Source organism: Wolffia australiana, chromosome 6 (genome assembly GCF_029677425.1).
Source record: "Wolffia australiana isolate 7733 chromosome 6, ASM2967742v1".
Classification (NCBI taxonomy): domain Eukaryota; kingdom Viridiplantae; phylum Streptophyta; class Magnoliopsida; order Alismatales; family Araceae; genus Wolffia; species Wolffia australiana.
The window spans coordinates 14,479,855-14,500,565 of NC_135840.1; the positions used below are offsets into that span (position 1 = coordinate 14,479,855).

The 20,711-nt window shown below is 42.3% G+C and overlaps 1 protein-coding gene across 1 annotated transcript; it reads right to left on the minus strand.

Annotated features, from left to right (window-relative positions):
• Positions 1–3,820: 3,820 nt before the first annotated feature.
• On the minus strand, positions 3,821–15,078 carry LOC144704976 (DNA damage-binding protein 1a-like). The gene is made up of 10 exons (XM_078577555.1): positions 14,922–15,078; positions 14,661–14,839; positions 9,414–9,593; positions 8,057–8,140; positions 7,894–7,961; positions 6,683–7,004; positions 6,332–6,606; positions 5,797–6,148; positions 4,997–5,281; positions 3,821–4,563 (listed from the first exon to the last, which is right to left on the minus strand). The coding sequence occupies exons 1-10, from the start codon at positions 15,076–15,078 to the stop codon at positions 3,982–3,984; spliced, it is 2,484 nt and encodes an 827-aa protein (XP_078433681.1). The 3' UTR covers positions 3,821–3,981.
• Positions 15,079–20,711: the final 5,633 nt, after the last annotated feature.

Sequence of the window (20,711 nt, forward strand, 5' to 3'; positions counted from 1 at the left end):
TCATATGACAAATAAATAAAAAATACCGACTTAATCTTCTACGTGTACAGGCTGCATCCTATTATTACATTCTGCCTTTAAATCATACAGGGCATTGAGCGATGACTTCTTAATTAATTATTATTTATCCTATAATATTGTTTTTCCATTTCTTCATCTGATCAAGTAAACCTCTCAAAAACTAAGCTACTTTATTGAATTTTTTGATTCTGGTGCAGTCATTATTACATATCCAAAGTCTCGGGAAGTCTTTTACAGTCAATGGTCAAAGATTGAAGCCATATCTTAAAGAAGATCAAATAGAGCAACCTATGGGCACCATCCTTTAAGACATCCCAGCTTTACCACCATTTCCTCAGTCTTCCACCATCTCCTTTTCTTAGCTTAATTTTGTTCAAAGACATTTTAATTTTGCTTGTTTTTACTTGAACTAAGGCCACGGTGGCCATCTGTTTTTCTTGATGCTTTATTTTTCTCTTTTAGGTTTTCCATCAAGCAGGATGACAAGTGAAGCACCATCAACTAGTCCACACTTAGATCATTTCTAGTGCTTAACAATGGCGTTCATGTGTTTTTTGGCATGAATAATCAAGTGGTATTCTTCCCAGACAGATGAGTTGTGCATTTTATGGCCATAAATATCCTTTTTAGCCCATGAGTCAAGCCCAGTCTGTTAGCTCCCTTAACTATTAGAGGTTTCGCTCCACAACCATGATTCCATCTCCACCATTATTATGTACTTCCTGTCGTCTCTCCACATCCAATCACTGTCACTATCTCTCCACATCCTTCAGATTACTCATGCCCTTATCATGACTCCATCTTTATATTCTACAATCAATTTACCCTTAGTTGGAGAGGTAGCATTTCCCTTCTCCTTTAGGAATGATGAATGCCAACTAGTGTGAACCAATTTAATTTGGTGGCTAAGGCTTATCGAGAAGAAGGCTAAATGCAGTTGACTGAGGTATATGTGGCTTGAATAAATTCAAGGGAAATTCTGTAATAAGTGACGTAGCCAAGCTGCTTTGGGAAAACACTCTCCACTACTTTTGGAAATAAAATTAGGAAGAGAGTCCTCCCTTGGATTCTCCTCTTTCATACGTGTCATCTCCAACTTCTGATCAAGAGGGTACTGATCAACACCATCTCGCTAAGAAATGAAGGAGATGGTAATGAGAATAAACTCAACCTGTTGATATACCTTTTTGTTTTGTTTTTTTTCTTTTTTTAATTTGTTTATTTTATTTTTTTTAACACAACTGGGTTATATAGAAAAATGGGGATTATGAGATAAATTAATAAAATAGAAGAAGAGAAAAGGATTAGTGACTGCCAATTCGACCCTTTGGTACAGAGGAGTAATCCAAATATCTCCCTCCATGAATAATGAAATCACTTACTTCTTACATCAAAAGGATTTGACTATCATAGTTCACGGAGGAATATATGGGGCAATTGGGAGGACTGGATAGAGAATGACAGTATAAAGAACAAAGGTTGGAATAAATATTGAAAATAAAAGTGGATATCGTTATGATATCATTTTCAAAATTAGTAAAGTAGACAGACTTGAAAAGCGAATGTCCATGATTATGTGAGATGTTTTGTAAGAATGTAGGGGAACTTGAAGATGAGAATTTATGGGTAAGGTTAATGGATGGGACACTAGGACTCAGGTATTGGACTCTTCCATCTAGACTAAGGTTGGTTGACTGAGAAAGTCAGCTCTGTATGAAGTTCACAGGGGCTTACACTATATACCTAAGGGTTAATTGAGGAGGAGCTAGGATGAAGATAACTAGAAGTGAAAATTTGACAAGGAAGCAACGAACTCCCAAGTGACATGAAGAAAGGTATGAAGTTAGGGTTCTAAGAGGGCTTTGGAAATTCTCTTACCAATATCAGCTGTGGGTTTTCTGATGAGAAATAACATTAAAATTCACATAGATCCCCACATAACCAAGGATATACAAGTGAAAGTGAACACAATTATGCTTCAGCATGTCGAGGGAAAGTGTGAAGATTTGTATGAAAATAAGTAAAATGATATGAAATTTTTATTTAAAGTGCTTGCAATCCCCCACTAAAAGTATGCATTACCCCTAATTCAAAAGAAAACTAGCAAACCATGGGTTGAAGGCAGATGTGTAGCATGGATTTTTGATACATGGTAAGATGATCTCCTATTCTTGGACTTTATTCTGGAACCAAGAAAAACAAAGCAAACAAAAAAAAATGAACTATGAGATGGAATTTTAGATGGGAATGAGCCAGGTTCCTCCAAAATTGAACTGAGGTGTTTTTACTTGCTCTAGGTTTGGTTTTGCCCTTTGTACATTCACTTTAAATGAAGAAACTGTCTAGGTATTATGCAGTAATATCGAGCCATTATCAAAAGATTTAATTACAACAAAGGGACCATCTCTCTTTCTAAAGCCTTATATTGCAAATATCAACTGTTTGGTTTAGTGAATAAAATTGTTTAGGACACAGTTTACTGCATTTGAGAAAACCCAAATACTGAAAGCCATTTGCTCGAACACAGTTTAACTGTTTTCACATAAAATCACTAAATGACATCATTTTTAAATTAATAATTTTGCATTACTAAATTTAATAGCTTACAGCATAGCTCGCTGTATTTGCCCCTATGTAACTAATAGGAATCACTTATTGTTTCAGGCATTTCAATAGAGAAAATATCAAAGGTCATTTCCTTGACCCTTTCTAAAGCCGTGGATAGCAAAAGCCAACCATATGATATAGCTAACAGGAGTTGAACATTCTATAGGGCGTTTAACGAATAAACTGTCAAAACCTATTATCGGCTATATCATATTTTTGCTTTTAAACACCTTTTCCAAGGCTTTATATGGCTAATATCGCTGGTTTGGTGACTGTTTGAGTGTGTTCATATAAAAATGTATGAAACAGTATTTATATATAAATAAATTTACAAAAGTTAAAGTTCTTCCTCGAAACTCACTTTGTATGCTTTGATTTAGCTAAAAGAACCTGTTTGATTGATTTATAGTGTAAAGATAGAGAATGGTAAGGGCCATTTCCTTGAAAAAGAATCAATTATATCATGTTGATGCCTCAAAAACCCCTTCCAAGGTTTTTTTTTGCTAATATAATCTGTTTCATCTGTGTTTGGATGTTTTTCCATTAAAAGCACTTAATATGGTATTTATGCGTAAATAAATTTACTTTTTTCATAGGTGTGGCTCATAATTAATTTTTTGTGCATTGATATAGCTAGAGAATCTTCGCCCACTGTTTGTGGTATTTCATATAAAAAATCCCCAAATTCATATCATATTTCTGCCTCAGAAACCCCTTTCTAAGGCCTTATAGTGCTTAGATCAACCGTTTGATCACTCTTTGAGTTTTTTTATTTTTAATGAAAAAGAGGGAGAGAGAGAGAGAGAGAAGAGCACCAGAGCGAAAAAGAGTTAGAGAGAAAGAAAGAGAAGAGTGACAGAAGTGAGAGGGATAGAGAGGGATAGAGAGAGAAAGAGGTACAAAGAGAAGCACCATAGAATGTGAAAGAGAGAGGGAGCAGGCGACAGAGGAGCGATAGAGAGCGGGCACTTTCGCATCGCACGGGCCTCTGTGCAATTATTATGACAGGTAAGCGATGTGCCGTTCAAATTCAAACCGCACCGCACATCACACCAAATTTGCACCAGCGGTTGCACGAAAGTACCTTCCCTAAATGAAAGAGAAGCCCATGGGCATGGCTCGACATTACCCTCAAACATGGAGCGAGATACAGAGAGAAAAAGGCTCAAAGAGCAACCAAAGACACCCAAGAAGCCGGTCAGACAGACAGTAAGTTTTAAACTCCAAGAGTATCCTGAGAAACGATCACAGCATCTCGGACAAGACAGCCTCCAAGAAGGGTAAAAAACAAGGCCACTTGATAACCAACAAGCAGATGAGAGGGGGGGTTGTAGAAAGATAAAGATAGAGAGACTAGTGGAGCCTGGTGAGCTCCTCGACGCGCTTACAGAGGTCCTCAACAGAGACACCCATGGCAGTCGAGACGTCGAGCATGCGGGCCCGGGAGAGGTCGAGGAACGACTCGATGAGGTCGCCGTCGAGGAAGTTCCGGGCCTCGGCAGTCCTCTTCTCATTGTTGAACGAGCGCCACTGCTCATGGCTGAGCCCCCCCACGCCTTTGATCACCTTTGCCAGACACCCCTGAAGCTTCTCCAGGAATGCGTACTGCTCCTGCGGCAGCGAGGCTACCACTCCGATCACGCCATTGATGCTTCCGAAGATCACAGTTTGGATCTGGGCTGCCTCTGAGTCCGGCAGCCGCATCACCAGCGACCCGGCCCGGAACCTGTTCACGAACTCGCCAAGGTGGAACTCACCCACCACGTCCAAGTGCCCCCGCTCCTCGTCCGTTGCCGCCTCGCTGTTTCTCCTCACCGTGAACAGGTTGAAGCTGTTCTCCGCCCCCAAGTACACGTCATCATCAAGAATCTCCGCCGCTGTCATCCAGTTTGCGTTGTAGTCCCGCGCCCGCTCCTCAATTGCCCCCTCCTCATGCTGAAACTCAGATGCGAGTTTCTCTATTGGTGACAGATGATAGAGAGATAGATAGATAACATTCTCTAAAAAAAAGAAGTCATGAAAAGAAGATACAATAAAAAAAGAAAAAAATATGACAGGATGTGAACGCGCGTTTTTAGAATAATAAAATTTTTCGAAGAAACGTTCCCAGACAAGAAAGGATGAGAGCTATTTTGAGTTACAGTTGGATCAGAAACGACAAGTTACAATATGAAAGGTTATCTTTGGATGAGATGCGTAACTGGTGATAATAACATTCTGAAAGAAAAGATGCGATGAAAGCTTCTTTTTTGATGAAAAAATATAACAAGTTATGGAAGAAAAGAAGCGAAGAAAACTCATCTTTAGAAGAAAACATGCACTCTGAAAGAAAAGAAACCATGGTTGCAGGCCTGGTTGGATGCATTACCTTGTAAAGGAGGAGGGAGATGGACTTCATGAGATCGCCGACAATGATAAAATCCCCGCGGGTCTGGACAAAAAGGGCAAGAATGTGGCCGTGGTGCCCACACTCTGACTGCAGCTCGCGGGAGCCATCCTCGCGGAGCACCCACCTGTAAAGCTGAATCTTCTGGCTTATGGCCGCCAGCAGCTTCCCGTTGAAGGCATTGAGAGAGAACACCGCCCCCTTTGTCTCCTTCTCAGCGATTAGTTGCAACTTCCCTTCCTCCACGGCAAACACCAGTATCCTCCCCTACAAAACCAGAGCATCTGAGGATGTATGCATGTATGTATGAATGCACATACATAGATATGTATGAACGTACACATGTCTGCACATAGATAGATATCTATGTATGTGCATCTATATGTGGCTGCTCCTACGAATGCATATATGTGAGTATTAGTTTATGCATGCAACATTCAAAAAAGATATAGTTTGTGCATGCAGGAATGTACGTTTGTAAGTATTTATGTATGCATCCGAGCAGGTATGTACGTACGTATTTGTGTCTGCATGCATGCCCGTATGTATGTTTGTGTTTAAGTATGCATGTGTGCAGGTTATGTACTCGCACATTCATGTATAAATGCAGGCATGTATGTGTGTAGGTATCAATTTATGTACTAATGCATATGTCCATGCATGTAAGTAGGTAAGTGTTTATGTATTTATGCGTGCAAGTCTGGATGTGTGCATGTGTTTATGTATGCATACATGCATGGATGCAGGTCTGTAAGCAGGTATGCTCGAGAGTAGGGGCGCACCTTGTTCGGCTCGGGCTCCTCAGGGAGAACATAAGCCGTACCAACACAGTAGTAGGTGTTATTGTCGTCTGCAAAAGAGCAGCTGAGGATGGAGCAGCCATATTCATAGCTGTCGAGCGCATAGGTGGAGATGAAGTCAAATGTCTGGTCATCCAGAAGCCGCACAAAGTTCATCTCTGTGTCGTCGGTGCTTGTCTGGATCTGCTTCACGCTACATATCGCAAACGTCCGTGACTGCTCCTGGTGGCAAATCCGGCGGGCATGCTCACCCAGGGGGATTGACCTGATGTGGAGCTTCTGAATGTCATCGATGGTGCCGATGGAGAGCTCCCCTTCTTTAGCAATGGCAAGGCTGCGACAAATATCAATCCCCCACGTCAAAAAAAAAAACAGGCTATTTCACAAATCTTTCTTCCCCCTGAGAAAGCAAACATCTTGAAAAGGACTACTGCGCTACTATGGGTCATAGCAAGGGCTTCCAACAAAAGCAGGGATTATCTAAAAAAGATTATACAGGAGGGGAAAGGAGGCAAACCTGTCCGGAAAGGCCGCGGAGTTGAAGGGGCACATATGGCTGACTTCCTTAAGATTGACGTTGCTATATAGCAGCTTCTTGTTGCTGCTGTAGATGACGGTGGGCCGATCTGATGCCGCAAAGACATGGGTTGCGCCCTTCGACGCGAAAGTGCGGAGGGTGATAGGTTGAGTGCCCAAGGAAACCTTCTTCCGGTCGCTCAGCTCTCCTGTGCTTGCATTGAGTAGAAAGTTGAAAAGATGGCCGTCTCCCAGCGCGCATAGCAGATAAGGAACCTGAGAAGTGATCCAAAAAGAAAGTTTTGATTAAGCATGCAGACGAGAGAAAAGCTGATGTGGGTTGAGAGCTCACCCCTTCAAGTTTACACAGGAGAACAGACCGCGGGATTATCTCTCCACCCAGATGTTCCTTTGTGATGAGATCCAAAGCAGGGAGAGAGAACACCCTTACACTGATGTCTGTCCACATCCCCACAGCAGCCAGGGAGCTGTAGTTGGAGTTCTCATCTATTGGGTTGATGTCAAGACATGAAACATCATATTCCAGCTGGATATGTTTCACTTCTCTCAACTTTCCATCCCCAATCTCTAGATAAACCAAATGGCCTCCGCCCGTTGCCAGTAAAACCTGAAGCAAAAGTTGAAACACAGATGCAAAGGAGTTTGTAATATTTCTGGAGATGTGGTATACGTCGAAGGGAACAAATTACGAAGAGAATTAAGAATCTTTTCTAAGACTCAATTTAAGTATAGAGATTCGAACTTGTTTAAGCTTCATATGTAACTAGCAGGAAGTAAACTAAAGGAAAAGAGCCCCGCATATAGTTCCTTTTTACGGTTTCACCTCGTAATGAATTCCAGGGACACATATATATAACTGCAAAGCAGCTGCAGGCGACTATCGTGTCCCCTTAATTGAGAAAATTCAATGCGGAAAATAATAAAGTATATGGAAGGAACCTTGATTGAAACATATAAACATCTCTGCGTTAAAAGGCCATTGTCAACAAGCATCTTCAGTGGTCAGAAGGTAAGAGAGAAAAGAACATTTTGCTGTATTGAGTGTGCGGGTTTCACTGGTTTAAAACCAGTGAAAATACAAGAATGGGCTCGGCCCACATGGGTGACTTAAATGGTGCGTGGGTCAGCGGATAAGCGGGCCTCTTATGTATGAGGCCCACTTTTACAACATAAAGATATAACAGAGAAAAATAAAATAGAAACAAAAAGAATGGGGCTTCCGCTGCACCCCCCCTCAAGCTGGTGCCTAGATGCTATGAAGGCCCACCTTGGAGATCATTCACTGGAAGTTGCTTCTTGGAAATCCTTCAGTCAAAATATTGGCTTGTTGCTCGGAGGATTGAACATACTTCATCTAAACAACACCGGAGTCAATTTTTGTTCTGATTGTCTATATATCTCACGTGCCTTGTCCTGTCATGTTGGACAGGATTAGCTGACTTACTGTCACAATGCATGATGGTTGGGGTGACTTGAGAGAAACCCGAATCTTAAAGAATTCCCCAAATCCCGAAGGCTTCACTAATTCCTTTAGCAACTGACCTGAACTCTGCTTCGGCGGTGGATCTAACCACAACATCTTGCTTCTTTCTCCTCCATGCAATTAAGTTCTTGCCAATGAAAGAATAGTACCCTGATGTTGATATCACGTCTAGTACCGACCGTCCATAGTCAGCATCAGTGTAGATTTGTGCAAAATAATCACCATCCCCTCTGAATAATAGTCCATGAGTCGCTGTCTCTTCCAGATAGGATAAAACTCCGAGAGCAACTTGCCAGTCTGTTCCTCCTGGTCATACATGAATTGACTCAATACTCCAACAGAGAAGAATATATATGTCTCGTGTGACCCGGGTAGATAAATCTACCCACTAATCTTTGGTACTGTTCTTTACCGACTGGGCTGTCATCTTCGTATGCACCAAGGTTCGTGTTTGAATGAAGTTGGGTGCTACATGGTTTGGATTCTGACATCCCAGTCTCCTTTAGGAAATCCAATATATAATTCTGCTGGGAAATGAATATGCCCTCTCCCGACTAGGCCACTTAATTTCCCAAGAAATACCTCAAGGGCCCCAAGGACTTGATGTCAAATTGGTTTGATAATTGTCCACTCAGCTCCTGAATTGCCTTATCAAATTGGTTTCAGGAGATCACTGTTGTTCAGGTTCATCAGGTTGGGACTCCTGGTCGTCAGAACCCCTTGTCTGCTCACTACCATCGGATTTATTGTTGCGCCCTTCCTATTGGCAGTCCCCTCTGGTAGATACGGTCTCTGCTGCTTCACCAAAAGTTCATTTAAGATCACATCAGCAAAAACTATGATTCTCTGCTGGCCTGACAGATAGCACCTTTTTGAGTTGAGGAGTAACCCACAAAAACACATTTTTCTGCTCTCGGATTGAGTTTAATAACATGGGCAAATGCTGCACATCCAAGTATCCCCATAGGTAATCCAATCCCATGTCTCTCCTGTCAGGGTGGAAAAGAAGACATTAACTTCGTTGGACTTTGGTAAGCCAGTTTTCTTGACGGGAGTCTGTTGATTTGATAAGCAGCTGAGATGAGAGCTTCGGCACGTAAGATTTTAGGCGCCCATGCATGAATGATTAGTGTATCAACCATATGCCCTACCGTCCTCTCTGCTGCTCCATTTTGCTGTGGGGTGTTCACGTATGATTGACTCGTGAACTATGCCCTGCTAAGAAAAAGACTGTCAACCCTAGATTAAAGAAATCTTTAGCACTATCTGACAAGAACTTCTTTATGGCAACCCCATACTGGTTCTTTACCATGTGACAGATTTTCATGATATTTGGTATTTCTGTTTTATTCTTGAACAAGTGTACCCGCATACTCCTAGTAAATCTGTCAATTAAAACAATTATCTAGTGTTTGCCTGAAATAGATGAAGTTATGCATGGCCTCCACCCGCCGCTGTGAATCAAGGTGAATGGTCAAGCGCTCCTCTCACAAGTACACCCAAATGATGCTCTCTTATGCTTCCCAAATGGCATGAGTCACAAACAAACTTAGATGAATTCAAATGTTTTGACAGAAACTGGGAATATTTTCCTGAAAACATCAAAAGAGGGATGGCCAAGTCGCGCATGCATCATCTTCTGCCCCTCCAGGCTCTCAGGTGCTTCTTCCCTGGTCTCCATCATCACCTCCTCCATATCATCATCCAGCTGGAGGAGGCCGTTCTTCTCTTTAATTGATCCAATCTTCAAGTTTAGTACCTTATCAAACACAAAACATCCATAAGATCTCAGATTCGTTGAACATTTATGTCTTTAACAAATCTCTGCATGGAAACCAATTGTGGCTTCAGGAGAGGCACATGGAGGGCATCTCTCAGGAGTCCCAACTGCTTGATATATACTGTACCAATGCCTGCTACTTGGAGAATTTTCTCTCCAGCAGTAATGACTTTTCTTTGACTGTCACAGCATAAATATGAATAAAACTTTGAACGGACAGGAGTCTTATGATCATTTGCGCCGGTGTCAATGATCCAGCTCATTCTCAGAACAGCTGTATGAAAGACAGAAGAGATATAATGATTGCCTGATCCAGTCATGTCGCGGATCCAACCAATGACTTGAGCCTTTCAACTTCTTCCCTGAGGGCACATATTTCTTCCGCTGTATTTCCCGACATCATTTTGAGTTCTTCACGTGCAACTGGTTCAAAACCCTCCTTGGCGGCTCCCTGAACCGCGAATGTGTTTACCTGACCCTGTCAGGGAGGCCGATTCTGCAGCTTCCAACATTGGTCAATGTTATGATTCCGCTTCTTGCAGTACTTGCGGAACATGCCATCCTGAGGCTAAGGCTGTGGTTGCATCTGAGTTTGTGTCTTTCAGTTCTGAACCTTCTGAGCCCCTTGTAACCATAAGTCCAGTTCCACCTTCCTCTTGGTGCCATCAGATACCATACCCATTCTCTCATCTTCTTTTCTCACAAGTCTGATACCTTTTTCTAGGTCCTTGAACCAGCTTGTAGTTCATTGACTTAGTCAGTGACCACCTTATCTCCTTGAACCAGGTTAGCTGCGCTGGCGATCAAACTATATATTCTCCTATCCCTTAATTTAGTGCTGGCTTTATGCCCATGATCCCAGATCGCTTTGGCTGTCTTCAGGAGTAGGAAGTTCTAACACTCATTGCCAAGTATGCTCCCCAGCGAACTACAGAACCTCAGTTGTAAGTTGAGGGAATACTAATACTAGATGTATTTAGTCTTGATCGACACAGAAATGTGTAGACTTTAGATGGGATTGCGAATGATACGAATGCTACGGCGGAGTGACATCAAAGCTGACAGTCCTAGTAGCTCCAAATCCAAGACTGCATGGGGGAACCGCGTTCCTGCATCTTTGTTCTGATCGTGTGGATGTAGCTTGTAGCAGTTCTCCACCAAAGGCTCCCCACTCGGATCCGCTCCATACAAAATTTGAACAGCTTGGCCTTGTTTACGTTCACTATTAGAGCATGTCTATCTTTGACGTAAATAAAAATCTAGGGCTTCTGAAGTGGTTTAATTCAGCAAGGAGTATACTCAAAATTCATTCCGACAAGAAGCCTTCGCGCTAGAATCTATATAATGAATTTATCTTTTTCGATAGTTTCAACGCTGTAATTGAGCGTTGTATATGTTTTTTGCGACACTTTCATTTGTTACGATAAAGGATTATGATGCAATCCGTGGTCACCACAAATGAGGAAACCCTATCCCACCAATGATATGTGGCAGCGAGATATGGCCATGGGGGACTGAACCAACAAAAGGCTGAAGATGAAGTTTCAGAGAGAGCGTGGAGAGACAGTTCAGGATGGGAGAGTTGGTTGGTAGGGAGAAACCTCTCGAAAAGGTGTATACGTATTGGAGACCTTCTCAAATAAGAAGGCGCGTGTGTTGTGAAGGCCCCCTGATGTTCTTTTTGTGATAAATGGGACCAACACAAACAGATAAGAAACTACCTCTCTATTAGCACCGAAAACGTTAAGTGGGACGTGGGTGTTCACTCGCGCCTTCTTTCGTATTTATATGGGCACAAATCGCGTAACAAAAACATTAACATAAGTTATGCCGTTAAGAACAAATGTCGCACGAGTTATTACTCATTGACAAATATATGTTTTGTAAACTATTGGTTACAATTGTGAGCCTACTCAAGGGCTCACAGACCATGATATTTTAGATTGGAAACTTTGGTTGAAAGTATAGTGAATAGAGGTTTTTTTGGACAGTTTCTTATCATCAGTCCTTCCTTATTTCCTGAGATTCCAAATCGCTTTATTCTCCTCCTCTGTCCTCTTCTAGTATACGATGCCCGAGAAAGTGTGATTCGAACAGCCAAGCATTGCTCTTCCGGTGGAACTTGCCAGGCCAATAGGAAATGGTTGGCCATTCTTTCTCATCCGATGTTAACATGTACATATTTCAGGTTGATCTCTTTGTGGGAGTGTCGCTGGTGGACGTGAATTGCAGATGAGTATTTGTAATGCCGTCGCCATTTAGCCTTCCCAAATCAAATAAAATTTATGATAGCTATGTGACTGCACTTGAATGTATGCGTAGTGGGAGTAAGCTTGTCTCTACATGGCATCGGTGATGCAGAAGGGCGGCGGTGTAAATGCGTCCGTCGATATCGAGGCGATGTTCTGATGCAAATTTGACGCAGAACGACGATGGTGTCGTCGGTCGTGCGGTACCGAGATGATGCTCTGACATCAATTTGATGTCGGGCGTCCTCTAGGGCGTGCTCTAGGATGCGTTACAGAGTCGATGCTCGGGTACGGAGTTAGTGATGTCAGACGTCGACGGTGTCGTGGTCCGACGGATAAAACCCTAACGGGTATGTAACTAATGTGAAATGATGCATCCTACGTGACGTACCTGTACGCCCCGACTCAAGGGAGCATGGCGAACTCCGAGGTCCGAAGGGGTCGGCGGGTGATGGCGACGGTGGCCTCTCGAGCCTCGTAAGAGGGCATGAAGGCGACTACGGCGCCGAACAGAATAAATCCGTAGGGAGCACGCACGTCAAATATCAGTATTTTATGACCAATATGTAAAAATATTGTCAATATATGTAAAGAAAAGAGTTATATAAGTACTCAACTAATTAAACTGAGGCGAAGACGAATATTGGTATGTTAGGACCAATAAGTTAGATGTGGGACAAAAATAGATAAATATGCTAATTGGATATATGTTAGATTTCGAGAACACATGAATATGATTTGTTTGTTTAGTAAGATAATCCAATGCGAGGAAAGCAGTAACGAATACGGGAATTTGGGAAAAGAGAGGAGCAGTGTTGTTTAATTTTTTGCGTGCTCATGAGGTAGATGTCTAAAATAAAAGGCTAAAATATTAACTGAAATATTGGCTGAATAGAGTAGCTTAGTTTTTGAGAGGTTTACTTAATCAGATGAAGAAATGGAAAAACAATATTATAGGATAAATAATAGTTAATTAAGACGTCATCGCTCAACGCAGTGTATGATTTAAAGGCAGAATGTAATAATAGAATGCAGCCTGTACACGCAGAGGATTAAATCGGTATTCTTTATTTATTTGTCATATGAAAAAATCAGAATGAATAATTATAACCGGAGAAAATCGTATAACTCTTTCGTCGCAATAGTGGCAGCCACCACATTAACCCTCGGTGTCCCCGTCACTGTCGTTGCCATCACCGCATGCTGGTGGTTTCATGGAGCAACTCTCATTCTCTCTGCCTCTATCTGTCTCTCTCTGTCTCTCCTTTCTCTCTACTGTACTGTTTCTCATTCTCTCTCTCTCTCTCTCTCTCTCTCTCTCTCTCTCTCTCTCTCTCTCTCTCTCTCTCTCTCTCTCTCTCTCTCTCTCTCTCTCTCTCTCTCTCTCTCTCTCTCTCTCTCTCTCTCTCTCTCTCTCTCTCTTTCTCTCTCTTTCTCTCTGTCTCTGTGTCTGTCTTTATCTCTCTCTCTCCCCTATCTCTGTCTTCCTCTCCTCTCCATCTCTCTCTCTCTAATCCTTCCCTCTGTCTCACCCTTGTGTCTCTCTCAGATCTCGCTCTCGACTCTCTCTCCGTTTCCCCTCTCTCTCCCTCTTTTAATCAAACTGTGAACCTTTCTGTCGATCCCCCCCCCATCCCTACTTCTCTTTCTCTCTCTCGCTCCCACTCTCTTCCGCCTCTGGTCTGATAAATATCTCTCTCTCTCTTTCGCCCCTATATTTGTAGCTTTTTATTTCTCTCGCTTTCGTTCCCTTTCTCTATCCGTGTTGACCAGTCTCTTGAACTCTTGGTCTCTCCACACGCCCTCCTCTATTCCTTCCTTTCTCTGCTGGGCAGTCACTCGACGCCGCCCCTCTCTCCTTCCGTCTCTCATTTCACCGCTTCCTGGTTTGTCTCGGGATCCGCTCTGTCTCCCTTCGTCGCTCTGGAGTTCTCCCTCTTTCTGTTCATGTCTATCTCGGTACCCCCAGATCAGTCTCTCCATCTATCTCTCCTTTTCTCTCTGTTCTTCCTCTGGCTCCCTCCGCCTTTCTCTCGATCTCCATCTCTCTGTCCCGCCCTGGCGCTCTGCCTCTTCATGAGCCTCTCCATCTATCTCTCGATTTCTCTCACTTCGTTTCAACCTCACCGTCTATCTTCTGTTCCGTTTCTTGAAACTCTGACTCTTTCACTCTCCCTGTCTTTCATTTGGGGCCTGTTTCCCCAATGTCCCCCTTTCATTCTCGACCCCCTGTCGTTCTCCTTTTCCCGGCTCTTTGTCTGTCAGTCGCTCGCTATCTCCATCTTCCTATCCCTCCCACATCGCTCTATCCTCCCTACTTCTCTCGGCACTTTCTCTCTCCTCCTCTCGTGCAGTCGATCTCTCTGTCCCTCTATGTCTCTCCATGTACAGCGTTCTTCCGCCGAACCTATCTCTCCCCCTCTCTCTCTTCGTCTCTTTCTTGTTTTTCGCCTTCTCACTTGCTATATCGCAGTCTCTATTCATCTGTCGCTCTCTCTCCCACGCTATCCATCTTGCTCTCTCTCAGTCTCTCTTCTCTCTCCGAGAGACACGGCGAATCTCTCTCGTCTTCCCCCCCTCTCCCTCTCTCTCACTCTCTATCTCTCAACTGTCTGTCTATAATGCGTAGATATGTACCTATACATATTTACGACGGACACAACGGATGCCTCGCTTCTCCCTCTCCCTCTCTCTCTTTCTCCCAAACGCGTCATTTCCTTTCCTCGCTCTCCCGTTTCCCTTCTCTCTGTCCGTATTTTTACTTCCCGCGACCTCTATCGCGGAGTCTGACTCTCACCATGCCGCTCTCCCTGTCGGACGTTCTCTCTCTGGTCTCGAAGAGCTGCTTACGTGCGGCAATCTTTGAGTTGCGGGTTCTTTGGAAATATTGGACCCCGCGAGGAAACTTAACAAAGGCCTTCTGCAACCGATGCCTGGGCTTGGCAAGTGCTTTACTGCTCAAGAGTGCGGCCAACTCTGAAAGCGCTCGGCAATGAAAACATTCCCCGTTTGGTACTGTAAAATAACCAGTATATATACTAGCTCGCTTCGTGCAGACTGGCGACCATCCACGCTAATCCAGATTGACTTTTCGTCATGGCTCGCGGCAACGAATGGAGCTCTAGCGCAGGAAGATCGTCCTCTGCACCATGGAGGCTCCCTGAAGCCATGGTGAGGAACACAGCAGCGGGGTGGATTGCGGAGATCGTCGACATCCACAACAACAGAGCTCATCTAGGGCTGTATCTGTTGGACAGTACCCTCTTACGGTGGAAGAATAAGAGGGCGAGAGGTTTTTTTTGAGAGAAAGAGGCAAGGGAAAAAAGAACTCACGACTTCTCTATTAAAACTGAAATACAACATACATTTATAGGGAAGAAAAAATAACTGTCGAGGGAAAAACGTGGATCCATGCTCCCACGTTTTCCCGCAACTTTCTCTAAGCCACAAATGAGGAAAAAGAATGTTTCCTCCGCTTACTCCACGCTGCTACTCCTTCAAGCCACGTTTTGATGCATCGTGGTTATTCAAACAATCTCCCCCATAATCATGATGCATCTCCGAGATAGAGACAATGCCAAGTCGAAGACGAAGTTCCACAAACTTGATCCTTCCCAAAGACTTTGTGAAAAAATCTGCTAACTGATATTCAGAACTAACATAATGCAAGCTAACCTTCTTCTCTTCTAGGCATGATCTGATAAAATGGAACCTTGTTTCAATGTGCTTTGATCTGCCGTGAAGCACTGGATTCTTACTTAAGGCTATGGCAGATTTGTTGTCTACCATCAACTTCACCGTCTTCTCTATCGTGTTCTTCAATTCTGCAACTAGACGTGCAAGCCATATTCCTTGGCATGCTGCTCCAGTTATAGCGATGTACTCTGCTTCACATGAAGATAGGGCAACGACTTTCTGTTTCTTTGAATACCAAGCAATCAAATTTCCTCCGAGGTAAAATGCCATACCTGAAGTACTCTTTCTATCATCCATATCTCCGGCATGATCAGAGTCACTATATCCAATCAGTTCACATTCTTCATCTCTTTTCTTGTAGACGAGTCCCAGGTCCAAAGTGCCTTTTATGTACCTGAGAATTCGCTTGATTCCCGTCATGTGTTCAGATGTAGGTTTCTCCATATGCCTGCTCAAAATCCCAACTGAATACATCAAGTCAGGCCTGGTATGAGTCAAATACCTCAAGTATCCAATTATGCTCCGGAATTCAGTGGAGCTAACTGGTGGAGAAGATGTATTACAACTGAACTTCTGTCTTGCTTCAAGGGGGGTTTGAACTGCATTGCTTTCTTTCATGCCGGTCTGCTCCAGAATCTTTAGAGCATAGGCTTTTTGACTAAGTCGTATCTCTCCATGCTTCTGATGTACTTCTATGCCCAAATATGAGCTGAGCAATCCAAGGTCGCTCATCTCAAATTTCTTCTTCATTTCTTCCTTGAATTGCTTGATATCGTCCTCCGTTGATCCAGTCACAATCAGGTCATCAACATAAACGCCAATTAATAACACATGGCCGGCAGTGTGCTTCATATAAACAACATGATCTTGAATGCTTCTAGTGAATCCAAGAGAAATGAGACTCATATCTAGCTTCACATTCCATGCCCTAGGCGCTTGTTTGAGCCCATACAACGCCTTCTTAAGCTTCAACACAAGATGCTCTTTTCCTTTCTGAACAAAAGGCTTCTGGTTGTCTCACATACACTTCTTCTTCTAGCTCGCCATTTAGAAAAGCTGATTTCACATCCAGATGATGTAACTTCCATCCTTCTTGAGCTGCCAAGGCCACCAATACTAAATATCGTCTCCATTCTTGCAACAGGAGCAAACACTTCATTAAAATCAACACCGAGTTTTTGAACATACCCTTTGGCGACCAATCTTGCTTTGTAGCGTAGAATCTCTCCATTCGGACTCTTCTTCACCTTGTAAACCCATTTAAGACCGATAGGCTTACATCCCGATGGCGGAGGGACAAGTTGCCACGTCTTGTTTCTTTCAATGGCTTCCATTTCTTCTATCATGGCGTTCTTCCATTCTTCTTCCTTCCATGCTTCAATGTGATCTCGTGGCTCCTCTGATATCAACATACACTCCTCTGGATCAAGATGAATCTGATCTGATTCTTCATAGACTTCGTTCAGATCTCTATATCTTTCTGGAGTCTGGTTTGATGAGGATGAACCTTCATGTCTTGATTGCTCTTCATGCGTAGCTTCTTGATCACGTGGACCTTGAGCATAGGAATCCGACAGGATTTGCTCCCCCTGGATGTCATCATCACCAAGTTCAGAGAAACCAGGAATTTCAAGCATACCTCTACTTTCTTCATTTTCTGGATCTTCCCACTTCCATTTTTCTTCTTCTTCGAATATCACGTCGCTGCTCACGTGGATCTTCTTCTCTACTGGATCAAAACATCTATACGCCTTCGAACCAGTCTCATAGCCAAGTAGAATCATAGGCTTTCCTCTATCATCAAGCTTCTTCTGATTTCCACCTGTCATCTTAACATGAGCAATTGAGCCGAATACCCGCAGGTGACTCACATTTGGCTTTCTCCCTGTCCATGCTTGGTAAGGAGTCTCTCCATCTAGGCTCTTTGTTGGTGAACGATTCAATGTGTAGATGCAAGTGTTGACAGCTTCTCCCCAAAATTTCAATGGCATGTCCTTGCTCTTGAGCATGCTTCGGACGGTAGACATGATGGTCTGGTTCTTCCTTTCTACCACACCGTTTTGCTGAGGTGTGTATGGGGCAGTAAAATGTTGCTTGATCCCATGCTGGCTGCAAAACTCCGCAAACTCTTTAAAGACAAATTCTCCGCCTCTATCTATTCTTAGGCAACCGACCTTCAAGTTCTTCTCTGCTTCAACCACAGCTTTAAACTTGGTAAAAATACGAAGAGCTTCTGATACCCAAGTTAGCCGTGAAAAATCATCAATAAATAGCATAAAGTACCTTCCTCCTCCGATTGTTGCTGGCGAGATAGGACCGCATATATCAGCATGCACTAGCTCAAGTAGACGAGTTGACCTGAACGAGGTTGCCGAAGGAAACGGACGTCTACGCTGTTTTCCAGCTACACAATCTCGGCAAAGGCTGTCCGGCATCTTCAGAGCTGGGAGACCGTCGACAATCTGGTTCCTTGAAAGTCCACTCAATGATTGGAAGTTTAGATGGCAGAACCTCCGATGCCACCTCCACGCTTCTAGATAGTCTTCTTGTACTGATAAGCACATCTTCTTCGTGCTTAGCTTCAGCAGGTACATTCTTCCTTTTGTCTTCTTGACGTTGGCCAACAGTCTTCCTTCACGATCATGGATGGTGAGTCCTCCATTCTCCATCACCACTTTGCACCCATTCTTGTCTAGCTGACCAAGGGAGAGAATGTTAGTCCGTAATTTAGGGACATAGAGAACATTAGCCAGTATTACGGATCCATTCGTCTTCGTCTCAAGGTGGATACTTGATAAGCCTAAATTTTACGGTTTATAATCGCTAATTTGTCGTTGTTTGCTTAGGCTTATGCAATGAAATTTATAATTCCTTTCTCAATTTAGATTTTAGTAAAATGATGAGTAAGGAGTCGAACCCTAGAGAGGCAGTCTGCAAGAATTTCTGAGTGAATTAGTGAATTTAAGTGGAATTTCAATGTAAGAGACTTGAAGAGAGAGAAAATTAAGAGAGTTTATGAAATTTTTAGGATTAAGGTATTGAATGAGAGAATTTTTGAATGAAATTTTGTGTGGAAGTTCAGATTGATGAGAATTAAAGAATTGAAACTTGAATTTTGAATTTTAGAGAGAGAAAGTGAAAGTTTAATCTAGAGAGAGAAAGTGCATGAAATTTGGGGATTTTTGTCTAAACAGTCAGATCTGTTCAAAATTGACAGATCTAACTGATAGAAAATGTTGAATTATGATTAGATCTAACTCTTAAGATAGAATTTTGGTTTCTAACCAAAGATCCTCTGCTTCTCTCTAAAAATTCATGAATCTAGGGCATATACCTTTCGCCTATGCCTTGGCGTGTTAGAACTTCAAGAAATCACGAATCTGAAGAGGTATGAAGACTTACAAGACTTTGGAGAGGCCCCAATCCGGATCTGAACTGTTGAAATAAGCTGTGTCCTCCAGGCCAATTGTATTGGAGCTCAAAATCAAAGTTCCCTTCGCCACCTTTCTGAGCCCAATTTATAGTGTTCTTGGCTCAGAAAGGTGGTTAGGATTATTACAAACAAACCCTGAAAATTTCAGGTCATTTGGATATCAGGGTGAAAAGTTATGATTTTTGAAGATTTAGGCCTAATTTTGAATTTATTTTCTCTCTCCTCAGGTCGAGCGGTTAGAGTGCGGCGTGGCGCTCTGATTCGCGATCGGTGGGCCTTTGTTCAGCGCTGAGCCACGAGTGCGCCACGTACCCCTGCATAACAGAAAATTTTCAAAACACAATAAGTTTGATTTGTACGCGACAGGTGAGTACAAAGCGCTCGATGCGAGGGCTTGACACGTCGCCCTCGTGCGTGGCGCGCAGCTCGCGCAGAGGCATAAATCAATTTTTTATTCGAAAAACCATGAATTATTCCGCTTTGTAGCAGAAGAGGGCGACGTGGCCTTCTGCGGAAGTGCCACGTACCCCCGGAAAATAAAAGAAAAACAATAGAAATCGCCTGGAAAATTATAAAAAAAATTCCGAGAATGATTTTTTTATGAAATAAATTTCATTTTTGGCTCTAAATCATCCCAGAAAATTCTAAAAAAATGTGGAAAAATCAGAAAAATTATAAGAATATATTTTCAACTGAAATAAATTCATTTAAAAATATATTTTGACTTTAAAAATCATTTTTCCATAAAAATAAAATCAGAAAATTGTGCATAATTAACTAAAAATTCATAAAATTGTAAAAAATCAATTTTTTTGGAAATTGCTTATATTTTCATAATGATAACATGCAATATTAATGTTTTAGGTGAAAATTTCTTATCAATTCCATGATTTTGCATGATAAAATTGCATGTTATCATACCCCCCTACTTAAACATTGCTAGTCCCTTAGCAATGACATTCAATTCACTTTGACTTTCCTTCTTTATCCATGAAAATAAGAATAGATGTGCATGAAGTGTTTCTAATATCAATCACATCTTGAGAAGAAAATAACCATGAAAATTAGGCATTAACCTTCGCAGGAATGCAAGGATCAAATCTTTATCATCAAAAGATAACTAATCGAATAAGGGAAATATCCGAGACTCCTTATGTCCAGATTCACTAAGATGATTCAAGGCCATAATTAGAAGAAAAGAAGATTTGAAAATTAATTCCCCCTCCCTAGATTTTGGACTTTTATTTCCCTTAGGCTATAAAAGATTTTTGGGCAAGGTGCTTGTCTCATTTCTACAAATTGCAGTTTTTTTTTTTTTTTTGAAAAAAATTCTTTCAAATTTCTCACTTAGCTAGTTGCGGGGGCACTTATTTGCGGCCGAGCCACTTATTTCACTGTACATGTGCCATTGCAACTAACCCACTCTTTTTTTGTTGCAAATGTAGATTTGACAGCGTAGTTCCCTTGAAGATTTTCACCTTTTGGGGTTTATTACGTCCTTTTGTCTAGGGGAAGGCGACTTGGTCAAGCTAGAGTGTTTTTGAAATAGAATTTTTATGAACCTTGAAGTCTTAGTGGTTTACCAAACCTTCAAGAATCTCAAGGATTTCTCAACCATTTCAAAAAGTTATCTCAACAACTTAGAAATGACTCCCACATTGCCTAAAATCATAATTTATTCCTCCTTAACATGCTCATGATCCGCTTGAAAAGCCTAAC